Here is a 25,611-nt window from a genome sequence, read left to right on the forward strand (position 1 = left end):
CTGTCAGTGCACAAACAGATTACAAAATTGCCAAACTCACTTCTGGAAGAGGTTTGACATTCCCAGTAACGCAGCAGCGGAGAGTACGGCCTCTCCCCACTCATCGGGGCGTTCCTCAGGGTCATACAGTATCCGCAGAGCAAAAGACAAAGCTGAAAAACAGCAGAGATTCTTACATAACTGTGTTACTCCTTAACTGTCACAGAATGCCCCCTCATCAGTCAACATCACTGAGAGTACAGTAAGATCAGAAGCTCATGTGACAGCAAGTCAACAACAGATGATGACACCGCTTGTCATTTACAGCTACAGTATAATAAGCATGACATATTTTTAGCGCTTACCTTCTTTATTGATGGAGGCATCTTTGACAGGCAGACGGAGAATCAACAGGCCACTGAGATGCCAATTTCTATACACCAGTCCTTTTCCATGTGCAGAACTACTGGCTCTGCTGGCTTTAACTGCACAAATTGGACAGTGGATTTTAACTATTCTTTAAAACTGAAAAATATTTTTAAATTATGTCCAAATCAATTAATTTAATATGATCACAGTGATGATAACATGGTCTATTTATCATGTTCACTATGTGATCTTCGCTCTTGCATTATTTATTAGATAATAATAGTTTACAAGTTATTATACTGCATATTTTATGACTATATTTAATGAATTGTTTTGTTAGATATACATATATCAATATATTGTGCTCAAATTGAGGGGGGATTGCAGGGGAATGGAATCCCCTTTATGGAAAAAATGACAAAAAGCATCCCCTTTGTAAAACTACCATCCCCCTATACAATCCCTTTTAGATTAACAACAGTGTGTGTAATGTAAAACTTATCATGGAAATTAAACAATAAAATTATCTATTTATGGTAATTTTTGACTTATAAACAATAACGATTGACCAATCAGAACTCAGTATTAAGACCCTTTTGTGTTATCACTGTGTGTGTAGCTACATCTATCTATCATCTATCTATCTATCTATCTATCTATCTATCTATCTATCTATCTATCTATCTATCTATCTATCTATCTATCTATCTATCTATCTATCTATCTATCTATCTATCTATCTATCTATCTATCTATCTATCTATCTATCTATCTATCTATCTATCTATCTATCTGTTTATTTACATTTATTAATTTAATTTAATGTATTTATAGTTTTTTGTTTGTTGTCTGTTTTTTTTTTTTTTGCTATGATATATGTAGCAAACTTAGCAACTTAAAGTATTATAACAAACCAAACAGCTCAATAGTGTGCACTTTCAGAAATCATCAGGTTCCAAACACTGTGTCTTACTTTGTAAATAGTTTTCTCAGACAAAAAGTCAATAAAATATAAAGTAATTTGTTTTTCTGTTATAAGTGCAGGCACACTCATTGGATACATTTGAAGAAAAAAAACAGCGGTCTTAGGAGAGAGAAAAATGTTTTGTTGGACACAAGGTTTAGCTGTGAGTATTCAGGAAGCATGCTGTTGCTATGGTTACATTTTCAGACGAGCACGATGATTCCTAAAATTGAACACTATTGAGCAGGTTGGTGAGCTATACTGCTTTAAGTTGCTAAACACTATACACATATATCAAAGCAAAAAAAACAAAAAAACAAAACAAACAAAAAGTAATGTTAAAAATAAAGCAATGAAAACAAAGCAAACAAACAAACAAACAAAGAAAAACTAAATGAAAAGCAAAACAAAGCAAAAACTAAAGCAAAATGAAACAAAATAAACAAAACAAACAAACAAACAAAGAAAAACTAAATGAAAAGCAAAACAAAGCAAAAACTAAAGCAAAATGAAACAAAATAAACAAAAGTAAACAAAGCAAAACAAATGCTAAAACAAAAACAAAAATAAGGCAACGCACAAATATAAAATAATAATAATAATTATACAAATACATTAATAAATAAATGAATGAATAAACAAACAAATAAATAAACGAATGAATGAATGAATGAATGAATGAATGAATGAATGAATGAATGAATGAATGAATGAATGAATGAATGAATGAATGAATGAATGAATGAATGAATGAATTAACAAACAAAAACAAAAGAGCAGGAAATCCTTATTTTGAAACTCAGTGATTCAGAAGTTACAGCATATGAGCAGACACAATACCTGCTCTCTCATGTAGCTGAACATCCCTCTGTCTCTTGCTGCTCGTATACAATTCACATAATGTGTCTGAACTACTCAAGACAGCGCAGTGCAGCTCCCACCTGACCCCAAGACATTCCAGTACTGCATCTATGAACATGCAAGAACAGGACAGAAGTTATGTATCATTTAGTTGAAATATGAACAGAATACAAGCAACGAGGAATTAAAAAAAATGATGAAACTTGAGTTTAATATTTAAAATTAAATGCCATTAATCACTGCAAAAGTGCTGGAGAATATAAATGGCATTGATGTGTGGTTGCTAGAATGTTAGAATAGTTGCTAAAGTGTTTTGTTTGATTATAACAGACCAACCCTAAGTCTTATTTACAAAAACAAAAATAATAAATAAATAAATAAATAAACAAAAAAAAAAAAAAAATGTGACCCTGGATGCTTATGTTGTAGAATTATATATTTGGCAATAGTACAAAAATACCACAAACGTTTATGGTTTAAAATTATTGATTTTTTTTTATGCCAATATCAATCATAATATTTTAAGTAAATATCCATGAAAACTGTTTGTTTCTATTGTAAATCCTATTGATTAGTAATATACATTAAACACTTATTTATCTAACTTTGAATATAATTTTCTCAATATTATGATTTTTTCATAAAATATTTGTCATATTTTCTTTTCGGCTAAGTCCCTTTCTTAATCAGGGGTTGCCACAGCGGGATGAACCACCAACTTATCCAGCATGTAGTAGATGCTTAAATAGTTGTATCTTGACCAAATATTATCTGCCCCATTACGTCAGCACCAGACCTGGTTGAAACCACAGGCAGTCAGGCAGCGTAATACAGAGAGTGAATCACTACGGACGTAATGGGGGCAGATACTTTCACTTTTCACTGCTACAGCTGCTCACCTCTGCTCGTGTTCAAACCAAACTAAGATTGGCACAGTTTTTTACATGGCAGGTTTTTATGTCCTTCATACATGTTGAAAGATCGAGTTGATCGACTTGATGAGGGAATATGTCTTGACATAATCCACACAGACGTAATTTGGTAAAGCATAAAGTCAGGTATCAATTTAATTGTTGCATCAGTCTGTATGCAAACCCCCTCGTCAGGCAGCGCTGGAGCAGCAGGAGAGAGTGGCCCACAGCGCATCAAACCAAAGGTTTTGTATAAGGTTATTAACACAAGAAAAACACACAACTCAAGAAACTTAAATGCTTGTGTTTGTTGTATTTGCACCAACTCTGTGATGCTCGTCCACAACTTTATGCATTGGGTTAAATTAGGCTGTCCAGTCTCTGTGTTTAGTCCGTTACACTCACAGACAGGCAGTCAGGCAGCGTAATACAGAGAGTGAATCAAAGCGCATTGAATGATCGGTAATTTAAAGAGGAAAAATTAAAAATAGAATATATATATATATATATATATATATATATATATATATATATATATATATATATATATATATATATATATATATATATATATATATATATATATATATATATATATATATATATATATATATACTTTTATATTGGACACAACTGATGATTTTTGCACCAGCTCCACACCCACAACTTCATGCATTGGGTTAAATTAGGCTTTACACTCTCCTTTTCTTCCACTGTATCTGTTCAGCGGAGGGAACTAAACCAACCCCAGCGACGTCCGACACAGCGACATTCCAAGATGGCTGCACCCCTAGGTTTAAAACCTATAGTAAAACATGCTTTCTTCTAAATGGTTACATTAATCGAGTTTGTTTAATATATATTCATTAAAGTAGAATCCAATGTAAATAAGGTAAACTTGACAGAGTGCTTCATTTCCCCTTTAAAGCAAGTCATCCATCTTTGAAACGCCTCTCAGGCAGTATCCTCGGGCATTCTTTTTTTTAATTATATTTTTAGGGGTTTTCACCTTTATTGGAATAGGGCAATGGAGATTTTACAGACAGGAAAGTGTGTGGAGCAGAGATGGGGAAAGGATCAGCAAAGGACCTTGAGCCAGGAATCGAACTCGGGTCGCCGTGAACACCTTGGTGCTGTGTGTCGACACACTAACCACTAGGCTATTGGCACCGACAAGGGCATTCTGTTTGAATAACCAATAAAATGAAACAACAACTGTCTATTTACTTTGATTTCTAAATGTTTGTATCACACAAAATCTGCAGAAACTCATGTCTGGTCTGATCAACTCCCCCGGAGAATTGCCATTCTATAGCGATCGCTGACTGGCTTCTGTACTAGAAGGCGGGCTTTATTCGACATATAGTGATCGCTGATTGGCTCCTGTACTAGAAGGCGGGCTTTATTAACCTTATTGACAGTTACACTTTTTCCCCATTCAAATGTATACGAGTGCATGTCTTGTGTATTCTATAGTCTTTGACTAAGCCTGCCTTGTGTACAGTCGGTTTCTTGGTTAACAATACTACAGTCAGCCACTCTAAGAACATGATGGAAATGCATCAGATTTTGCTTCGCGTAGAATGAAAACACAGCTTTTATCATCTGTATATAAAACTTTTCAAATGGAAAACATGATACAGTTGTAGTACATGTAAACGTTTTACAGCACTGACGTCCGCTTATATCAATAAGAATGCTGGAGATCAGAATCGCAAGATCATATGAAAACGTTTTTCAGTAAGTTCAACTATCAGTTTATCCTGCGTTAGCAAAACCACCAATTAGACTGTAAATATTTCATACCTGGATTAGAATTATTGGTCACTTTGCAAGACAAGACGTGAAATCGTTCCTCTGGAGTGTGAAGCTTTGAAGACCATGTGACATCTTTGCTGTATATAAAGGTAAAGAGAGACATTATAGAGAGACACACACACACATACACACACATTTTATCACTATAATCCTCTTTAATCCTATAGTGCTTCAGGGCCAAGTGTTCTGCGGCCCCTCCTGATAGTCTTTGTGTTCAAAGGCCCACCAAATTGAAAGTTGTCATTCTCTAATGTGCTATCCAACCTGCTCCATAATGATAGCATGTGGCCCTGGCAGATATCCCACAGATCTATCCCTGGAGTGAGATAAACTGTCCCCCCCACCTCTCTCATCGCCTGCCTGTCTCTCTCTCCCGCTAAACAGTTGTCATGGAAGTCCACTCGCCCCTTGGCAACATACCAGAGTCTGGTGCGTCGGCTGGCCGAGAGCGGGTGAACAAGACGTGGCAAAGGGGACTGCGGGCAGCTAGTGGCATCCTCGTGCCAGTGGAGTGCCATGGGGTCAGCTGCAACATAAACACACAGTGAGAGAAAATCTGAGAGCGTGTGTGTTCAAGAATAGGATGAAGTGATCCAGAGATCTGAGCTTTGGGCAAACATATGTCTGTGGCAGATGGCTGTGCGCATTAATGCAAACCAAGGAAAATTATGAAAAATGAATGCAAATTAGGAGCATTCTACTTCAGATAAATAATGCTTTAACGCTTTTTATAATGTTTGATTTCATCGTTCCAACAAGCAGCGATTTTCTTGTGCAGTTCTTTTGTCTGCCTTTTAAATCACTTACTTTAATTATGGTGGCTTGAGAAAGCTAACATACTGTTGTGCATAACCTTATTATTCTTCTTCCATCTTCTTATTCTTCTTAGACTTAGATCTTGAGAACACATCTCCTCCTAAAACATTCATACTACAACCACAAACTAACTTCAAACTGTACTCAATTAAGTTTCTATATCTTGTCCAACTGATCCCACTAACGGTTTTCTGAAAACTCAGAAAACCTGAAAAAGTCCCATTGACTTAACATTGGACCAAACTTCATGACCTCATAACTTTTCGCCAGACTGTCATACAGACTTGAGGTTGGGCTCATTTAACTCAGACTATCAATCTGCCAATTATTGATGACCTTTTAACTTACTAGCCACACTCTAGCAACTGTCCCATTGTAAAAAAAAAAAAAAAAAAAGATGCGTAACAACATACCAATTCATACTAACAAACATACTAATCATACTAGCAATATGAAGGAATTGTGTGGAAACCAGCATGTTTTACAGTAAATGATGACAGAATTTTTTGTTTTATTTTAGTTTGTTTTATTTTTTTGGTGAAGTATCTCTCTTTTTAACAAAATAAATATGCTTATAAAACACTGTTTTTTCACATAAGTTGTATGGGAGGGTTCTTTTAGAAAAAATAATAACCGTTTTTCAGAATGAAAATGAAATATTCAGTTTGTTTGTTAAACCTTCTCAAATTATAACTTTATTCCAGAGTACACAGTTTTTGTCTTGTTCCAAGTCCAAATATCTAATTATTTTTCAAAATAATAATACATTTTTCCTTAAAAACACAATCTGTCAATGGGGTTTGCACAATATGAAATAAGGAAAAACTCAATTTCTGCAAATTATTTCTGAAAACAAGACAATATGTTTTACTCGGCAATGATCAACAACAGGCATAAACGTGTACAAACAAGGCAACCGGGAGGCGTCATCAGGTAACAGGCAGATGGTCAGTACAGGCGGCAGACAGTGTAAACGATACAAACAAAACAAGGGTCAAAACCCGTGTCAACTATACCAGGAACCTTTTTGTAATGTTACAAGTTGTTAACCTAATAAGACTCAGCAATGAGAGTCTCAAAGTGAGCTGTATATATATGTGAAGTGTAATCAGTCCATGAGCAGCATCAGCTGTGTGAGTCTAATCAAGGAGGCTTGGAACAGGTGTGTGTGTGTGTGTGTGTGTGTGTGTGTGTGTGTGTGTGTGTGTGTGTGTGTGTGTGTGTGTGTGTGTGTGTGTGTATGTGTGTGTGTGTGTGTGTGTGGTGCATGACAGGATTGTAGTTCGTGTAAATGTTCTCCAGCAATCTATGAAGGTTAAATTGCTGGTGATCATGACAAATATTGTTTTCATTTCTATACAGCACTTTAATTCCACTAGTGGTGTTGAAAGTTCTTTATAAATAATTTGAGTTCACTGTAAAAAAAAAAAAAAAAATCCAGATTTTCACAACGTTACTGTAATTTTTTTTCACAGTAAATTACATTAGTATCACTTTACAGCATTTAACTGTAAAAATTCACAATAATGCGTTGTATTCAGAGTTTTATTGTGAAATTGATCAGATTAGCATGATTACAGCAAATTACTGTAATCTTACATAGATATTTAACATAGATATTAATACAAATGAACTTTTATGCTAGTTTTGGCACTTTTTTGATATTTAGAAAAAAACAAAATGTTATTGCAGCCCCAAAAACAATTTGGTTACATCTTCAAAAATAATTTGAAAGAAAAATCACCCTATATTGAAACATGAATATCATGTCAACTGCATAAATGTCATACATGCACTGCACCTTTTTATAGGGTTAACATAAAAATAGGAGACGTGTTGGCGCAATAGGTAGTGCTGTCGCCTCACAGCAAGAAGGTCGCTGGTTCGAGCCTTGGCTGGGTCAGTCGGCGTTTCTGTGTGGAGCTTGCATGTTCTCCCTGTGTTTGCGTGGGTTTTTCTCTGGGAGCTCTGGTTTCTCCCACAGTCCAAAGACATGCAGTACAGGTGAATTGGGTAGGCTAAATTGTCCATAGTGTATGAGTGTGTATGTATGTTTTCCAAAGATGGGTTGCAGTTGGAAGGGCATCCGTTGCGTAAAACATGGCCTGGATAAGTTGGCGGTTCATTTTGCTGTGGCAACCCCAGATTAAAAAAGAAAACTAATGAATGAATGGAGATGAAAATATGAAATAATTTTTATAAATATAACTTTGTGCTTAGCCAAAAACGCCATAAACTGGAACAAAAGCTATTGATTCATAAAACCAAACACTGTTCAACGCCCAAAATGATTTCAAAGTCAGGGTAAATGTCAGAATGACTAGCTGAGGAAAGCCTACTTCACAGTAAATTATCCTTAATTCTACAAGATAATACTGTGAAATGGACGTTACTATCTACTGTGAAGTTACATGACTGTAATTTCACAGTAATTTAATGTAACACAATCACAGTAAATCACTTTTAACTGTATCACAGTAATTTGTTTTGAATTTACATACAGTATTTTATTTTGAAAGTAATGCAATTATTAGCCAGTAATTAATTGTGAATTAAGGTAAAAAAAAAAAAAAAAAAAAACAGTGTTAAGTGAAGTAAAACTGAAACTAAACATTAAATAACTAAATAGAAATGTGTTCACATTGACAAAAATAAAAACTAAACTTATACTAACAAAACCGTTAATACAATACACTAAAAACTAACCTGAAATTTAGAGCTCATTTAAAAATGGTGTTCAAATAAAACTCATTTTAAAAGGCAATTCTATAATTTAAGGAAAGTTAAAAAATATATATTTTTGTTAGGACAACATAAAGGAATTAAGTTAATTTATTCGTTTTCACAAATTTAAGTGGATTGAACACAAAAAATTTAAGTTGTCCAAAAAGAAAAAAAAAATGTTTCGGCTTATTTTAAACAAGTCTTTGGAGAAATGGTAAACATATATTTTTTAAGTGTACACTGTAATAAATGCTGGGTTCCACACAATTCCTTCTTATTGTCCCATCACAAAGTGATTAAGTTAACCTACTTGTTTTTACAAATTTAAGTGGATTGAACAAAAACATTTAGTCCCCCCCCCAAAAAAAAAACCCACAAGGAATGTGCTGCTTCAGCTTGTTTTAAATAAGTAGCTTGAACCAATAGCAAACATATTTTTGAGTGTATAATTGAACTTCGCTATAGCTTGTGTCTCTAATGTGAAAACAGCCAGCCCATACCGCTATAATACTGCTAAAGTAAAATTATAACTCCCTCACTTCAGTCAAGACGCATTCAGTTCAAGCAGACGCCTCTCATTATGCACAAGCCTTTTCTGCCGCATTATTCCAACTGACAAACCTGGCACAGAAATCAAAAGTCATACCGTCTTATTATTGTAAATATTTTTGGTTCGTTGTTGTTGTGTAAATGCCGTTCATGTGCATAACTTACAACGCCTCTTAAACACCTCTTGTGCCAAAACCCTACAGGTGCCTTTCTGTAAAATGATGCCAGGTTTGTGACACCAGGTCGGCGGGTTGGCATCGAGCACCACTCGTATCCCTCTGGTCATCCTAGGATTCTGGCAAAAGTCAATGCTGTAGATGCGCTGTGTTATTATGGATACTAGGCGCTTTAATCTGTGTTGGATACTCCTTGATGTAACAGAGCTTTTGCCAAATCCTCACACCCGTTCAGAAGCATGAGTCATGTTTCACGCTTACTAGATCAATTGGATTAGAAAAATGTCAGATGATTCTAAAGTCTCAGTCTGAGGAACTGACTGAACTGCAAACAGTACACTCTCAGTAATAAAGGTGCGAGAGCTGTCACTGGTGTGGTACCTTTTCAAAAGGTACACATTTTTACTTAAAGGGTCCATATTGGTACCTTAAAAGTATATATTAGTACCTACAAATTTTAAGAAGAACACTTTTGTACTTTTTAGTTACTAATATTACTAATACTAATAAAATTTATACCTTTTGAAAAGGTACCCCCCAGTGATAACTCTTGTACCTTTATTTCTGAGAGTGTAGGGTGACATTTCAGATGAATTTTATTAATATAGGAGCATTTAGAAAACATTCTCAACTATACATTTTCAACAAGCAGCCACAGCCATGTCACCCTGCAACCCAAGACTCACTTGTTACTCACTGAAGCCAAGCAGGTGTGAGCCTGGTCAGTACCTGTATGGGAGACCACATGGGAAAGCATGGTTGCTGTTGGAAGTGGTATAAGTGAGTGCAGCAGGGGGTGCTCAACCTGCAGTCTGTGTGAGTCCTAATGCCCCAGTAAAGTGAAGGGGAAACTAAACTGTCAGTGGGCGCCATTTTTCGGATGAGATAAAGCCGAGTTCCTGACTATCTGTGGTCATTAAAATACCAGGGCACTTCTCGTAAAGAGAAGGGGTATAATCCACGGTGTCCTGGCCAAATACCCTCAATCGGCCCTTAACAATCATGGCCTCCCAAACATCCCCATCCACTGAATTGGCTCTATCACTGTCTCTCCCCTCCCCCTTTAGCTGGTGTGTGGTGAGCGCACTGGCGACATTGTCCTGTGGCTGCCATCGCATTATCCAAGTGGATGTGATGCTGCACACTGGTGGTGGTGTAGAGACCCCCCCCCCAACGGTTGTAAAGCGCTGTGGGTGTATGGCCATACATGATAAATGCACTTTATGAATACACATTACATTACATAAATCTAAAATGTAATGCATTTTGGATGTTCATTTACACAGTGATAAAGTTCTGTCTTAAAATGCAAGCTAAACAAATGTTTTTGAAAATTATACTACTTTTTTTTTTCTTTCTATGTGAACTACAAAAATGTTTGTAAAATTTTGTGAGCGACCATTAAACTCATAATTAATTTTAATTAAAAAAAAGATACATATTGTGTTAATACACATGCATTCTTGGTGATTTCGACACTTCATGCCGAGTTCAGACTGCATGATTTTCAAACTAGTCATGTCACAGATGTTTTCACACTGCATGACTATCTGGGCTAGCGTTTCATCGCTGCTTTGTTTACACTGCAAGATGGTTCGGTGACATGGACATTCACATTGCATGACTTTACTATAGGGAGAATCACCGACAACTTCGTCCAAACTACGTCTCACAGCCAAAAACATGTAGTATATCTTTTGTTATTAACTACATAATGAGAAAGAAGCCTTTAATGGGGTAGAACATGTACATGTTTGCTCAACTGGGTTTAAAGGGAATTAGCCATTTCTCCTCAACGTTGATAATAAACTAATTTCTTTCTGTATGAAATATCAAACAGACATGGGCGCTCCTGAGTCCTGTCAAACCTCCACCAGTTTTCCCTCCACTTCGTGGGTCCAAATAAACCGAAAAAGAGCGCTTTTACCTTCTCCCCCAGCCTCCCGCTGACCTGCAGCAGGTACACACACGCACAAACAAGTGAAAGCTGCTCTCTCATTGGCTGTAGGCGATCGCTGATGTTATTTTTAGTCAAAACTCAATTCACACAGCATAATTTGAATCGCCGACAGCTCCAGATATTTATCACGCCAAATATTTCACAGGCATTGGCGACTCATCGGCGATTCTCTCAGATCGCATCTTTGATCGTTCATACTGTGTGATTGTCACTCATGTGCACGAGCAGCGATTTACCTGTGATTTCAGGCATTTGTCTGCGATTTCTCAAAACCTGTCGGAGAGCCAAAATCGGGGCTAAAATCACGCAGTCTGAACTAGGCATTAGATGCACTTGTTTCTGTAACCAGGGGATGTGACGCTGACAACTGAGTTGAAGTATCATGACATTTTATGGTTATGGTTTTTTTTCATATATCATTGTTAACCACAGTCATATCAAATAATTAAAATACATTACAAAGTATAAGTTATAAAAGTAAAAAGTTCGCAATTTTTTAAATAAATATTTAGTTTCAAAGTAAAAGTAAAATTAAATTAATCATAAAACTAAAATCTTTTTTTTACATTTGAAAGCAACTTAAATAAAAAAATTAAATAAGTACAGTATTATATTAAACAAAATATAATTTATGATATAGATTATATTATAAATAACAATAACTAAAGCAATAGTTAAATAAATCACACACAAACTTTTAAAAAAACTATTTATTTATTTATTGAAATGTATTTATTATTGAAAACAACACAATGTTATCACTCCACTGTAAAACTCATCAGTCAACTTTATCAAATGAATTTATCAAAATTTACTGAAAGTTAATTCTACTCATTTAAAAAGAGTTTTGAACTCAGTGTTGAAGATAATGTTTTAATTAAATACCTCATTACTTCAACTCAACCTCCTAGGGCTTAGTGGCCACATACATGGACAGCACAGTTTAGCACTTAAGTGGCTATTTAAAATACTTATCATCCTGCAACTGTTTTGCAAGATATAAAATGAACCCACACTTTTTTGAACTGTCCAAAATGGGAAAATAATTTTTTTTTACTCTCTAAAAGTCAAAACATGTTCAAACACTTTTTAAAAGTTAAATATGAATTAAAAAACAGTCAGGAAAAAGTGCTTTATGTAAATTCGGACCACAAGTCCACATATATGGACTCAAAAGATGATGTTTTTTATTCTAATAAGGCTCCAATAAGCCCAAATAGCAAAAAGAAATAAAAATGCATGTAAAAACACCTTGGGCCTTAAGAGATTAAATGGAGTAAGTTCAGAGTACTTATACAGATTACCTTTTTTTATTCAAATGGTTTCTTGCAAATTGGCTTCCTCAAACGGTTTGAGTTGTCTTAACTTATTAGGTTTTAGAGTACTCAGTTGGTTTGAGTTCTCTTCATTTATTGGGTTTTGCTGTGCTTAAATTGCTTCATTTACTCAAATGAATTAAGTTCACAGCACTCATTAGGGTTAGTTTTCGAACTTAAATGGTTTGTTGCAATCGGTTCCCTCAAACGGTTTGAGTTACCTTAACTTTTAGGGTTTTACAGTGTAGTTACACAGTAATACTAAAATAACCTTAGTGTCAGTTTAACTTTAGTGTCCAAAATTGTCATTTTGGACTCAATACATAAGCATTTTATTGTAAGTTTAACATGTTTGTATGTATTGGAGTTCATATGTTTTATGTAGCGGATGCCCTTCCAACCCTTCCTAGTTCTGGGAAACACCCATACACACTCATTCACACAAACTACGAACAATTTAGTTTATTCAATTTACCTATATTTCCCAGAGATGGGTTGCAGCTGGAAGGTTATACCCTGCATAAAAAACATATGCTGGATAAGTTGGTGGTTCGTTCCACTATGGCGACCCCTAATTAATTAAGGGATTAAGCCGAAAAGAGAATGAATGAATGACTTTACCTATAACGCATGTCTTTAGACATACAGTGGTATTTAAATTCATACTAAATTATGGTCATTTATATTATTTAACATTATTTTTTACAGTATGTTATATGTATTTGTATTTTGCCAGTTATTCATCTGTTGTTTAACAGTGATCATTTATTGCATAGGTGTAAAAGAAAACTTACATGAGTTTCAGTATTACTGTACTGTCTGCATTATTAAACTGATTAGACATACAGTGGTATTTAAATTCATACTAAATTATGGTCATTTGTATTATTTAAGATTACTTTTTACAGTATGTTATATGTATATGTATATTGCCAGTTATTCATCTGTTGTTTAACAGTGATCATTTATTGCATAGGTGTAAAAGAAAACATACATGAGTTTCAATATTACTGTGCTGTCTGCTTTATTAAACTGATTGCACATCTCACCTGATTTAATTTTCCTTTCTGGTGATTTATTGGCAAACTCCTCTGCCCTCTGAATCTGTGCTTGCCCCAACAGGTCACTGCCTAAAGCACCTGCCAGCTGCCAGCGGTTGGTGTGCCCAGCTTGTGTGCGCTGACATAGTGAGCGAGCTGACACCTGTTAGAGTCAGAGAACAACATAACCATGTGCAGAATACTTAAAAGGAGAGCTCAAGACTTGGTACAGAGAGTTATGAAATATTCAGACTTACGTTTCGTGTGGTGTTTGGTTGGGATGTTATCATCACTGACCTGAAAAACAAAAGTATACTAAATTAGTAGCAAACTGATAATAGTACAAAATATTTTACTACATATTTTCAAGACACTTCCATACAGCTTAAATTGACATTTAAAGGCTTAACTAGGTTAATCAGCTTAACTAGGCAGGTTAGTGTATATAGACAAGCTGGTTTGTTCTGTAGACTATTGAAAAAAGTATAGCTTAAAGGGGCAAATTAAATTATTTTTAAGAAATAATTAAAAACTGTTTTTATTCCAGCTAAAATAAAACAAATAAGACTTTCTACAGAAGAAAAGAAATATTATCAGACATCCTATGAAAATTCCCTTGCTCTGTTAAACACCATCTGGGAAATATTTAACAAAAGAAAAGAAAATTGAAAGGGGGGGGCTAATAATTCTGTCATTTCAGCTGAGCAATTCCAGCGTTATGGATTTGCAGTAAAATCTCAAAACATAAATTAACAGAGAAAGTTTGTTAACATTATATTAAACCATCTGTTTATATTTTCCAAAACAACTAACCACAAAGTCATGGAATCAGAAAAATATCAATCTGTAAACATGTTTTATATAAGGAAAATAAATGTGCATTACGAATATGACAAAAAAGTCAGCGAGTTTACAGTATACAACATACTTTGTAGAAATTCTGTGAATTAAACTGCACGAGCTAAAGGAAACAATGCTCATCTAAAGAATAAATGTTGGCTCACTATAAAACAAAAATGATTGATTCGATTTTATTTGACATTTTTGCATTTATGAGGAAAAGCTTCGCTATAGATGATGTCTCTCTGTTATGGATGTGGTGTCACTCCGTTATGGATATGACGAATGTGAAATTGCCAATTGTGTGATTTTGATAAATCAAATATTACAGTTTGAAAACATTAAGAGACATTTTTAGTATTTATAAAGCACTGTAAAATACTTGCTTACACAAACAATGCAAAAATGGTTTTGATACCCAACCTAATGTTTTTCATGGCAAGGCTGACATTTGTATGGAGTTGCTCATATATATATATATATATATATATATATATTGGTCCAACATGATTTTATTAAACAAAAGTTTAAATAAATTAGTATTTTTATTTAACTTAAACTCAAAGATCTAAAAATATCATGTATGTCTATTATGATTTCGAACTCTCTTAGTTTTATTTGAAGATATCCTAAACTAACTTGCATGCATTTGTACACAGCACCTTATAACCTGTATATTTATAACAAATTTGTACATACAACTCAACATCCAGATTTATGGACTAACTGCATCTCTGTTTAATGTTTATCGTCTTTATTTTATTTAATTTTTTTTCTCATATTTATTTTGTGTTGTCACTTGTCACTTTATGTAGACTGGAAACTTCTGTAGCCAAAACAAATTCCTTGTGTGTGTGTGAAGCACACTTGGCAATAAAACTGATTCTGGTTCTGATTCTGATTAAAGATCCATTTTAAGCATATTTTATGAGTAACATATCCAGTTGATTGAGACTGATCCCAGAACTAATTTTAGTTATTGCTTACCGAGCAAAGCAAAAAACGGCACTTTTGCTAATTAACCTGCCCAAACATAAATCATGGAAGCTTCTGCAAGTTGGTAATCTCAAAACTCAAAGCTTTTCATGAAACTCTTCTAAATCTTCAAACAAAAGTGAATAGTCTAAATAGTCTTTCTATTAACTTTAAACAACTAAGATTACTGTTATTGTAAACATTTTCCTCTCTAATTTTATCTTGCAAAGCATGATATGAACTACAAATGCCCAAACCAAGTAATTGGACCAACACAATTCCTTCAATACAAAACCCTTAAGTTAACTTAATGGTTTAAAAATTTAAGTGGACTGAACAAAAAAATAATAAACTGGCCAAATAAATTACAAGAAATGTGTTGATTCAGCTCATTTTAGAGAGGTGAGTTAGTTTGAACAAGCAGCTGATCAAGCAGCTCCCCATTTTTGGGGAGTAGGGACACAACTATAACGTTAAAGATATTCTATAATGATTAGACCGCACTGCACAACAGTATTATAGTTCATTTACGCTTAAAACAGTTAGTACACAACATTAACTAAATGTGATATGTATAACCCCACCTTGTGTTTGGTCTGAATGTCATATTTCTGCCGTATGAAGGACTCCACTGGATGTGCATTGTCTTTTAAATGGCGCAGATGTAAACTGGAACTTCACATATTCCAAAACAATAAAGAAATTTAAAGACTAAATGTAAAGAGAATTGTGTAATTCCTTTCTACCCCTTGAACAAACACTAAATACCATTAAATAAATCAAAAGGTGGCCGAACAGGTGCATGAAGAATGAAGAAAACTTAGCCGGAGTGTTTATGTTCCTTGTCTGGTTGTTTATAGGTCTTGTTGCTGGGAGACACGTGGTCACTTGACCAGCTAATGTCAGGTGCACCCAGTGACATATTTTACCACATTCCTGAACAAAATATACACATAAAAATAAATACTGCTTAAATTAAACTCTTGCTATTTTCGTTTTATTTCCCAAAATGTTAACATTTACTAGTAGTCTCTCTTGTTACAAGGCAGTTTCGTATTAACCAGATATTTTTCTTGAATATATTCTAGTTGAACGACGTGCATGTAAATTATTTTTAAATAATATGACGTTAAATTCCTTAACATTAAATTGACATTTGCCTACATTACCCATAGTTCATTATGAATAACGCCCGCCCACCGTGTTCAAGTTCAACGCTCTTTCAAAGACTGACCAATAAAACGCGTTGAAATCGTCTTACGTACGCTATATGCGCGTTCGGTGATTGGTTAACATGGTTATGCCAGTACAGCGACGCGATTGTCGTGATGCGAAAACGCGAGGGAGGGGGATCACGAATGGAGGCCGTTGGTGTTTCAGAGTCGAAACAATCGAAGGGGAAACAAATAAGAAAAACTTAAACAAAAAGCCTGCTGTTTTGTCTCTTTCGTTATATTAAATCTCATATTTCAGATACACGTTAAACTGTGTGGGCGGAGTTCGCGAAACAGTCCTTGTCAGTATTTAGTGTTTGTTTATAGTGTTAGTGGAGCTCTGAGGCCCGGATTCACTCTCTTCACCAACCAGGCGAGTATTTAACATCTTTTGGTCCTGCTGTGGGATTCATTCTTCCCTGGATTCAATATGCACACTGCTACCTGATATTAAATGAGAATTGATACTGGAAGTGATGTGTGTTTAACATTGCCTTATTAGCCTGCTAGCGTCTTCATGCTAATCCTCTTGCTAGTCTTTTAGCTGTTAGCATTGATGTGTTGTTGTTGTCAACCGGGCAGCATTTCATCCCCTCTTTTGTTTAAATCTAAATGAATAAGTTGTATCAATGTGCTGTTTGCTTGGCGGATGAAAGAAAGTAGTAGAATGTACGTTTTTATCAAACAATGCACGTAAATAAGTAGCATTAGCGTGTTATCCTATTAGCTTTTAGCAATCTCAGTTTACTGTTGATTATTGAGGGAAAGTCGCTGTGTTTTCAATATTACTGAATGCAATTGTAGCATATTTGTTCTTAATGTTTTATAGTATTGATTTTTTTACTCTCTAGAATGGAAGCTAATAACGATCTTTACTTGTGATGGTAATATCTTTATGAATGATTGCCATGTTAGTATGTCATTGTATTTACTTAGTACCCCAAGGGATACAACTATAAAATCCATGCTAGTTTTGATACTTGTAACTAGTTGTAGTCAGGCTATTTAGGCTTGGATTGACTGCATTCGTTTTTGTGGATATCAAAGCTAGACCTTCCTTTTTGACCACATTGTTTTATTTGCATATGTAGGGCACAAGTGCATTAAAACCCCTTTATTCATTTAACAGATTTCTTGTTATAAAATGAATATGATCAACATTATAAAGAGAAAACTAATAATGGAATTATCGTGTAGTACAGCATTTCAGACATTTTTTAGAAAAGTACACACTTCAGTGTTTTTAAGGATTTGGCAAACTGCAAGAACTAAATTGGGGTAAATTTGGTTTTATATTATTTGTACATTCAGACTTCTTAATAAAATAATTTCAGAAAAGTATTCTTTGCAAACTCAAAATTGGTAAATCATACAATAAGCCAATGACTATTAAAGTACAACATTGTTGACAGTCAATTAATAAGTGCTTATGTTGTTTTGAAGTCATACTTGCATGAGATTTCTGACCGAATATCAAAGTAGCATTATAGGGACTGTTATCACAATGGAAGTTATCACTGAACAAAAGTGCGAATATAAACCGAACTAAGCAAACATCCCCACTAATTGCATCACGTTTAGATTTGAACTTTTATACTGTTTAGGCAGCCTAAATATCCCTAATTTCACTTATTTAGATTTTTTGTAAGTGTTAAGTTTAGCAGCTTACTGTACTTTCCAAAATTACAATCTTATCAGGAATTAGGGCTGCACGATTCTGGCAAAATGTGAATCACAATTTTTTTTTGCTTTAAATCAAGATCACGATTTTCTCATGATTTTGTAAATGTAAAATAAAAGTTATTATGATTAGCCTATTATTGTTAATTCTCAAACATATGGTAAAACAACAATAATAATATTAGACCTTTGTGTAGGTCTACTGTTGCTTAAAATGCTAAAGTTTGTATAGTCATTATGGTGGACTTAAACAGACTTTCAATATGTCCTGTTTGGTAATTCACAGTAAAATCATGACATCAGAATATAACTATTCATAATTATAAAATTGATTTATCATGTTTAAGACATGAGCTTGTCATATGTTATTGACAACATTATTAGACCATTTGTATTTAATGGTAAAATTAGAATTTTGTTATCAGATTCCTTCTTGCATTATATTCAACATTATATATCGTCTAGGGTTGTTATACTGACACAGTAAACATTTATTTTCATGCACATACTGTGTTCGCTATGAAATAAAAAAAAAACATATCAAATGCTTGTCGTAATCATAACTACAAAATGCAATATTATCATTTAAATGATGTGCGCACAAGTTTTAACTTTCACTTCCTAGTGCAGCTCATGGCTGCTGTCACTGTGAGAAAAAACGCATACATGCAAATCAAACCTTCTGCGCTACCCTCAAACGATCGCTCTGTGCAACAAACTGAAGTTTTTTACAACTTCATTACCTGATTTTCACAGCCTATGCAGGTTGTGTTCACTATAGTAGGCGTCATGCTTGCACGCTCGTGTTCTCGGTAGTAAACTAACAGCTCGCGGTCAGCTCACGTGTGATTTTGCGGCCACAAATACATCATTACAAATACATGATTATACATCATTAAATACATCATTATATTTGAAAAATATAATTGGCTGAATCGTAGAAAAGCTGAATTAAGATTGTGTGTAGGGTCAAATCGAGATTGTGATCTTTTTTTTGATTAATCATGCAGCCCTATCTGGAATCATTGCATACGTTTTGTTCATTTTAAGATGTGTTGAGTAGGCACTGACTAAATTGTTATTCAATGACAGCATGACCTTATCGTGATAGTAATAACATGGCACTTAAGGATTGACATATTAACGTACAATTGCATTTTTTTTAAAAAGAAACCATTAAAAATACTTGATTTGTAGATCAGTTGTGTTTTTACGCTCTATTTCACCTTTATCAAGAGTAATTCCAGTGTTATGTATGTGACATTTGAAGTAAAATCTTAAAACATAAATTCAGAGAATGTGTATTTTAACATTATATTGAAATGTCTGCTTATATTTTCCAAAACTACTAACCACAGAGTTAGGAAGAAATATATCAATTTGTAAACATATTTTATATTTTAAGTGAGGAAAATAAACCTGCGTTATGGATGTGGCCAAAAAAGTATGTTCAGTTGCAGTTTACAACATACTTTGTAGAAATTCTGTAAACTAAACTGCACAAAGCAGAAAAAAATGCATTTATGAGGGGAAAGCTTAGTTATGGATTTGACATATCTCCGGTATGGATGTGACTGATGTGAAATTGGCAATTGTGTTACTTTGGTAAATCAAATATAATTGTTTAAAAACATTGACAGATACATTTTTAAGTATTTTTACAGTACTGTAAAATACAAGCCTACACAACAAGCGTTCACTATTTTGGTGAATTTTTTTTTTTTTTCATATCAAGGTTGAAATTTGCATGGAATTGCTCTAATCTGTCCTATATCTTACATTTCTTGCTTCAACCAAAATGTCATTTTTTAAAAATATGCTTAAATGTAATCTAAAGCGCTTGAAATCAAATAAACAAAATTATATTTAATAAATAAAACAAAAAATGTGTTCAAAGTGACTACATTATGTAGAATGACACATATAGTGATATAACGGATGATTATAACTCACAATGAAAACAATTTGACTAGCATGTTTACAGAAAAGCATAGATGGATGAAATGCACAAGTTAAGTACAGCTACAACAATAAAATATAAAGTAATTTTAAACATTTCACTTTTTTACAATAATAAAGTCATTTTTAAAGGGTTAAAATTAAAAAATGCTAATTAATTAATAAGACTGTCCTATTGCCTAAACTTATTTTAAACTGTTTACAATTAGTGATCATTAAAGAGATCATTAATGATAATGCTAGTGTGCAATAAAGTGTATGATGAATCAAAAGAATGATATGGGTAATAACAAACACAGACATAATACTTGGAGCCATTACTGCACATTAGAGCTGCACTATTAATCGTAAAAAGATCGCAATCTCGATTTGACCCCCTAGACGATCTTAATTCAGCATTTCTACGATTCTGTCAATCATATTTTCAAATTCAGGAGAGAAGGAAAGGTGGCCGCACAAGTCTTCACATTGTTTTAAATACTTTGTTCAGCAACGTGGACACCTCCAAATGGTATTGGTAAAGTCACATGCTGTATTTAGAAGGTGTAATTGAAAATGCCATTTCTGTCTTCATGTAATGATGTATTTGCGACCGCAAAATCACACGTGTCACGAGCTGACTGTCAGCTGTTACCACAGAAAGGCCAGGCGCGCGCACCTGTGAATTAAGTCTACTTTAGTGAACAGAACTTGCATAGGCTGTAAATAACTGGTAATAAAGTTGCAAATAATATTCAGTTTGTAGCACAGAGTGATTGTTTGGGAGTCGCAGGGGAAGCATGAACCGGTCTTAGCAGTGAAAATGAAACAGAAAGCCCGCACAATGTTGCCAGATGTAGCAAATCAAATCACTTTTATTATCTAAATCCAGCCCAAAAAGTATTCAAAATCCGCCAAAATGCAAAAATATCCACCCAGTCTTCTGTACTCACAAAAATCACGTCAGTGACAGGTTTTAAGCAGAAAATTACAGATTGTAAGCATATGTCTCAAACACAATAATTCAACATCAGAATTATCAACAGCATTAATGACCAGGACAAATCTAAAGTCTGTTCAAATCCACCATTACGAGTCTATACAAAATTTAGCATTTTAACCAACAGTACAGCTACACAAAGCCTATTGCTGTTTTACCACATTTAAGAATAACAATAATAACAGCCCACTAGCCCACTCATATTAACCTTTATTTTACATCTACAGAATTGTGAGAAAATCGTGATCTTTAATTTTGGCAAAAAAAATCGCAGTACTCATTTTAGCCAGAATCGTGCAGCTCTACTGCGCATAAAGCAAATCAAATCATGTTAACATTTTAAGACAAACATGATGCACACATAATTACATAATATATTGTTTTCAACTTGGTTTAGTATTTGCAAAAAGTTTTTACATAAAATCCACCCTTTTCAGAAAATAATATAAAATATGGGCCTGTAAAATAAAAACACTCTTATTAAAAGATTAGTTCACCCAAAAATGAATAAATAATATAAATAATTTTTTTTTATTACTTAGTCTTAAAGTTATTATTATTTTAACCCCCCTGAGACCGTTCATCTACTGAAGTCCTCCATGTACATGGATTCCAAAAGAAGCTCAAAGCATTCCATGTCATTTCAGCAGTAATGCAGTCATACAATGCTTCAAGAAAAAGCTGAAAAAAGCTTCAGGTCAGGGTTTGGATTTACTACGGTCAATATGAAGTATTGCCATTAGAGTCAGCAACGCAATGTTTAAATGTCATTTTGCCCATAAAAAACTCACTCTGATCTGATGCAGAAGATATAGACAAACAATGTTGAATTTTACACACACAAGTGTTACAGGAGCGTCGTATAATTTCAGTTTTATCTCTGAAATAGCTTGGAATGTATTCCAAAGTCTTTTTCTGGACGTCTCAGAACCATTGTTGTATTGACCTTATTTTGCAATGTGGAAGTGCGCTTGTTTTTGAGATTGTTATAGAACCTCCGATTCAGTTGCCTACAGGAGAAATGACTAAACGGCAGAAAAATCTGCTTACACTACAAACAAATTTGCTCATGATAATGCTTAGAATCATATAAAAAGAAATTATCAATTTACATCAACATTACATAACGAGCTGCTTTTAATGTCTAAAATTCAATGGAAGTGAATGAGATCGGAAGTCTCAAACCAAAAAGATTCTAATGGCCGTTCAAACATGAAGTATAAGGTCATTATGTGGGATGAGAAAGCTCCTGGATTACATCTAAAAGGTCTCAGGGCATTGAAACAACATGATTCTTGGTAATTAATAACAGATCTTTTATTTTGGGGCAAACTAATACTTTAATGACATACTTAAATATTTAAAGTACAGTGACAGTAAAAAAAAGTAGTTTTTAATGTCATCAGTTATTAATGAGTTATGAATTGCCTCAAGATTTTCAATGTACCCACATGCAGAGTAATGTTGATTTTATTCATTATGAACAGCTGAGAATTGAGGAATTAATAGTCATCATTTCATTACAGAACCACCAATGAATTATTCATGAAACACATTTTATTATCGTTCACAGGGAATATGAGACAGATGCCACAATGACGTCTAGATTTGGAAAAACATACAGCCGAAAAGGAGGAGATGGGACCTCCAAGTTTGACGAGGTTTTGTCCAATAAAAGAGCCATGCTCAGCACCAAATGGGGCGAGACGACCTACAAAGCCAAGGTGGGAGCAAAGAGACCTGGTTTAAAGACAGAAGTGACGGATCAGACCAAGAGATCCAAGGTATCAGAAGGCGATGGCTCAGAGGATCCATTCGGATTTGACAGTGATGATGAATCTAAGCCAGTCACGTCTCGTAACATAGCCCAGTCCAAAGCAAAGGTGACGTCGTCAACAGGAGGCTCCCAGGCCAGCTTAACACTGGAGCCCAACAGCAGAGTGAACCAGCCCGCCAGTGTGGAGGCCGTGGCCCCCAGTAGAGCCTCATTCTCTCTCAGCAGTGAAAGAAGCGCTCACAAAGTTCCAGAGGATCCTGGGAAATATTTTAACACCTCAACTACAGGTATGTTTCATTCCTGGAGGATATATAGTTGAAGTCCAAATTATTAGATTATCTGCACGGCTCTAAATTGCGACCGTTTTGGTTGCATATGCGCCTGAAATTTTATCTATGCAACCTAAAAATATATTTAGGAGCATTTGTGCGAGTGCATAAAATTGTTGTCGTGCGACCAGTTTTCACAGCAAAATGTTCATCATATGCACGGATTTTGAAGGCTTTCAAGCATTATGCATCCTTGCACCTAAAAACACCAAATGCGGCGCTCAGGAATGGTTAAAAACAGTTGACATGGCAACAAAGCCCGCAATGCTTGTCCCGCCTTCAAGCTCTTCTTATTGGCCCATTGCGCTAGAACAGAACGCGAATGGATTAGCTAATATCAGCTGTCAATCCCTCAGTTCTGATGATGGGAAGCTACAGCCGCGAAAATGTAAAGGTCTGGATCCGAGAGAATGAAAAACACTAACAGATTTAGTTTTAGAAACCACCTAAAGTTACAAATAATGGCACATCTGATCTTGTGGTGAATGTCAATCCAGCATTTACAGTTTTCGAAGAGTGGATAAAAGACTTTCAGTGTCTTAAAGTGCGCTATGACAATGACTAAAGCATTCACCGTAAAGCCAGTGGGACAGAGTTTTCAGGTAACAGCGTTTGCCACATCTACACATTTTAAGCACAATATGTTCTATCGTTATTTAATCCTTCATTTAATCATCACGATGCTGTCAGTCGTGCGACTGACACCGCGTTCACCATCGCTAAAGAGCAGGCATTCACTAAGATGAAACTAATATTGCAGCTCATGAAAAGACCGTTACTGCTATTAAGATGACATATGCACATAAGTTGTCCATATCATGTGTGCAATATCAGACCCTTGATAACAGCATAGTTATTTTTGTTAATTCAGTTCATCTGATTCACGTCAAGCAGTGCATGCAGGGCCGGTGAGCACATGCAGATTTTTTTTTTGTTAGTTTTAATTAGAGTTGATTTCAAATTAAATAAATCTGTTAATATAAAACGTTTAGTAACTGTGATCATAATTTTTGGTGGGTGTGACAAATTTTTGTCTGGTGCTTTTAATTTTTTGAAGTTAGGAGCACCGGTGCCACCAAGAAAAAAGGTTAATTTCGAGCCATGCCCAGTATATTTTCTGTTTAATGTAGAGAAGATTTTTTCAACACATTTCTAAACATAATAGTTTTAACAACTCATTTCTAATAACTGATTTGTGATATCTTTGCCATGATAACAGTAATATTTTACTAGATAGTTTAAAGATACTAGTATTCAGCTTAACGTGACATTTAAAGGCTTAAATAGGTTTATTAGCTAAACATGTTAGTGTAATTAGGTAAATCATTGTATAAAGATAGTTTGTTCCCAAGTAAAGTCAAGTTAAGCCTTATTGTCATTCCGCTTTGTGTTGACATACAGAGGAACAAAATTTCATGTCAAGTAGCACAACGGTGCTACTTAATTTAATCATAAATACAAACACAACATGCATAATTGACATATATTATAAGACAGTGGTCCTCAACCACCAGATCAATTGGTACCGAGCCCCTCAAGAAATAATTCATTATTTTTGTTGTATGAATTATGTATATACAATCTTTTATTTTGAAATTCGCTTACATCTCTGTCATTTAAAAGCCCAAAATGTAACCCACAAGCAGCAAAATGAGTAAGAAACATACGTCTTTGGAAAGTTTTTTGCTTAGTGAAAAAGGCCAAGTGAAGGAAACATGAACTGCCAAGGAATGGATTTGCAACTCAATTGTCAACAAATCAGGTGACTCCACCATGTCTGTGCAAGAAGATCAACTGATGCAGATCGCAAATGACTGAGGCCTTTTTAGGGGTCGTTCGCATATCGCATCTTTTCTACAGTGTGCTCGAGTTCGTTATTTCTAACAGCAGTGTTTTGTCAGCTTGTCATCCTCTAAGAAAATGGTGGATGGTCACCTAGCAACCTACGAACCCGCACCCCCAGATTGCGGCAAAATTGTCACACGTTGACCGGTCAGTGGTGATAACTGAGGGGATCACTGCTGTGAGATACTTAACTATACGCATAAGACAGGCTATACAAGAATTTTTACATGAGAGTGATCAATTTTGTGCAGGATATTGTGCAAGAGAGGTATTAGGGGGAATATTGTGCAAAAGAGGTATTTAAGGTTTAATATTGTGCAAAAGAGATATTAAAGGTTGAAGCAAGCAGTGCAACATGATTGTGGGACATTTATTTAGTCCTTGTAAGATGGACTTCAGATTAAATGTCAGGTGCATAAGAGAGAAGAGTGTTTCTACAGGTGGTTTGTCAAGCCCACTCACCGCTTTGAAGCACAATTTAAAATGCACATAGTTATCAGGAGACATGGAGTAATTAAGAAAGTGTCTAG

At 34.7% G+C, this 25,611-nt stretch overlaps 2 protein-coding genes across 4 annotated transcripts in view; one reads left to right on the top strand and one right to left on the bottom strand.

The window, feature by feature from the left end:
• btbd16 (BTB domain containing 16) overlaps positions 1-16,146 on the bottom strand; it is a 54,028-nt gene extending 37,882 nt beyond the window's left edge. For both annotated transcript variants that reach the window (XM_087275951.1, XM_087275950.1), the window contains exons 1-9: positions 16,067-16,146; positions 15,883-15,973; positions 13,741-13,780; positions 13,493-13,646; positions 5,323-5,428; positions 4,891-4,979; positions 2,153-2,281; positions 345-464; positions 41-152 (exon numbers count right to left, since the gene is read on the bottom strand). In XM_087275951.1, the coding sequence (XP_087132077.1) occupies positions 41-152; positions 345-464; positions 2,153-2,281; positions 4,891-4,979; positions 5,323-5,428; positions 13,493-13,646; positions 13,741-13,780; positions 15,883-15,941 (809 nt within the window). In that variant the 5' untranslated portion in view covers positions 15,942-15,973; positions 16,067-16,146. The remainder of the gene's footprint in view (positions 1-40; positions 153-344; positions 465-2,152; positions 2,282-4,890; positions 4,980-5,322; positions 5,429-13,492; positions 13,647-13,740; positions 13,781-15,882; positions 15,974-16,066) is intronic.
• Positions 16,147-16,625: 479 nt separating this feature from the next.
• The window catches only part of waplb (WAPL cohesin release factor b), a 119,738-nt gene continuing 110,752 nt past the window's right edge, over positions 16,626-25,611 (top strand). For both annotated transcript variants that reach the window (XR_015503929.1, XM_087275945.1), the window contains exons 1-2: positions 16,626-16,885; positions 22,704-23,194. Coding sequence is in view for 1 of the 2 variants with exons in the window: in XM_087275945.1 (XP_087132071.1) it covers positions 22,726-23,194 (469 nt within the window). In the remaining variant the exon portion in view is untranslated. The remainder of the gene's footprint in view (positions 16,886-22,703; positions 23,195-25,611) is intronic.

Source organism: Danio rerio, chromosome 12, assembly GCF_052040795.2.
Source record: "Danio rerio strain M-AB ecotype USA chromosome 12, GRCz13ab, whole genome shotgun sequence".
Taxonomy (NCBI): domain Eukaryota; kingdom Metazoa; phylum Chordata; class Actinopteri; order Cypriniformes; family Danionidae; genus Danio; species Danio rerio.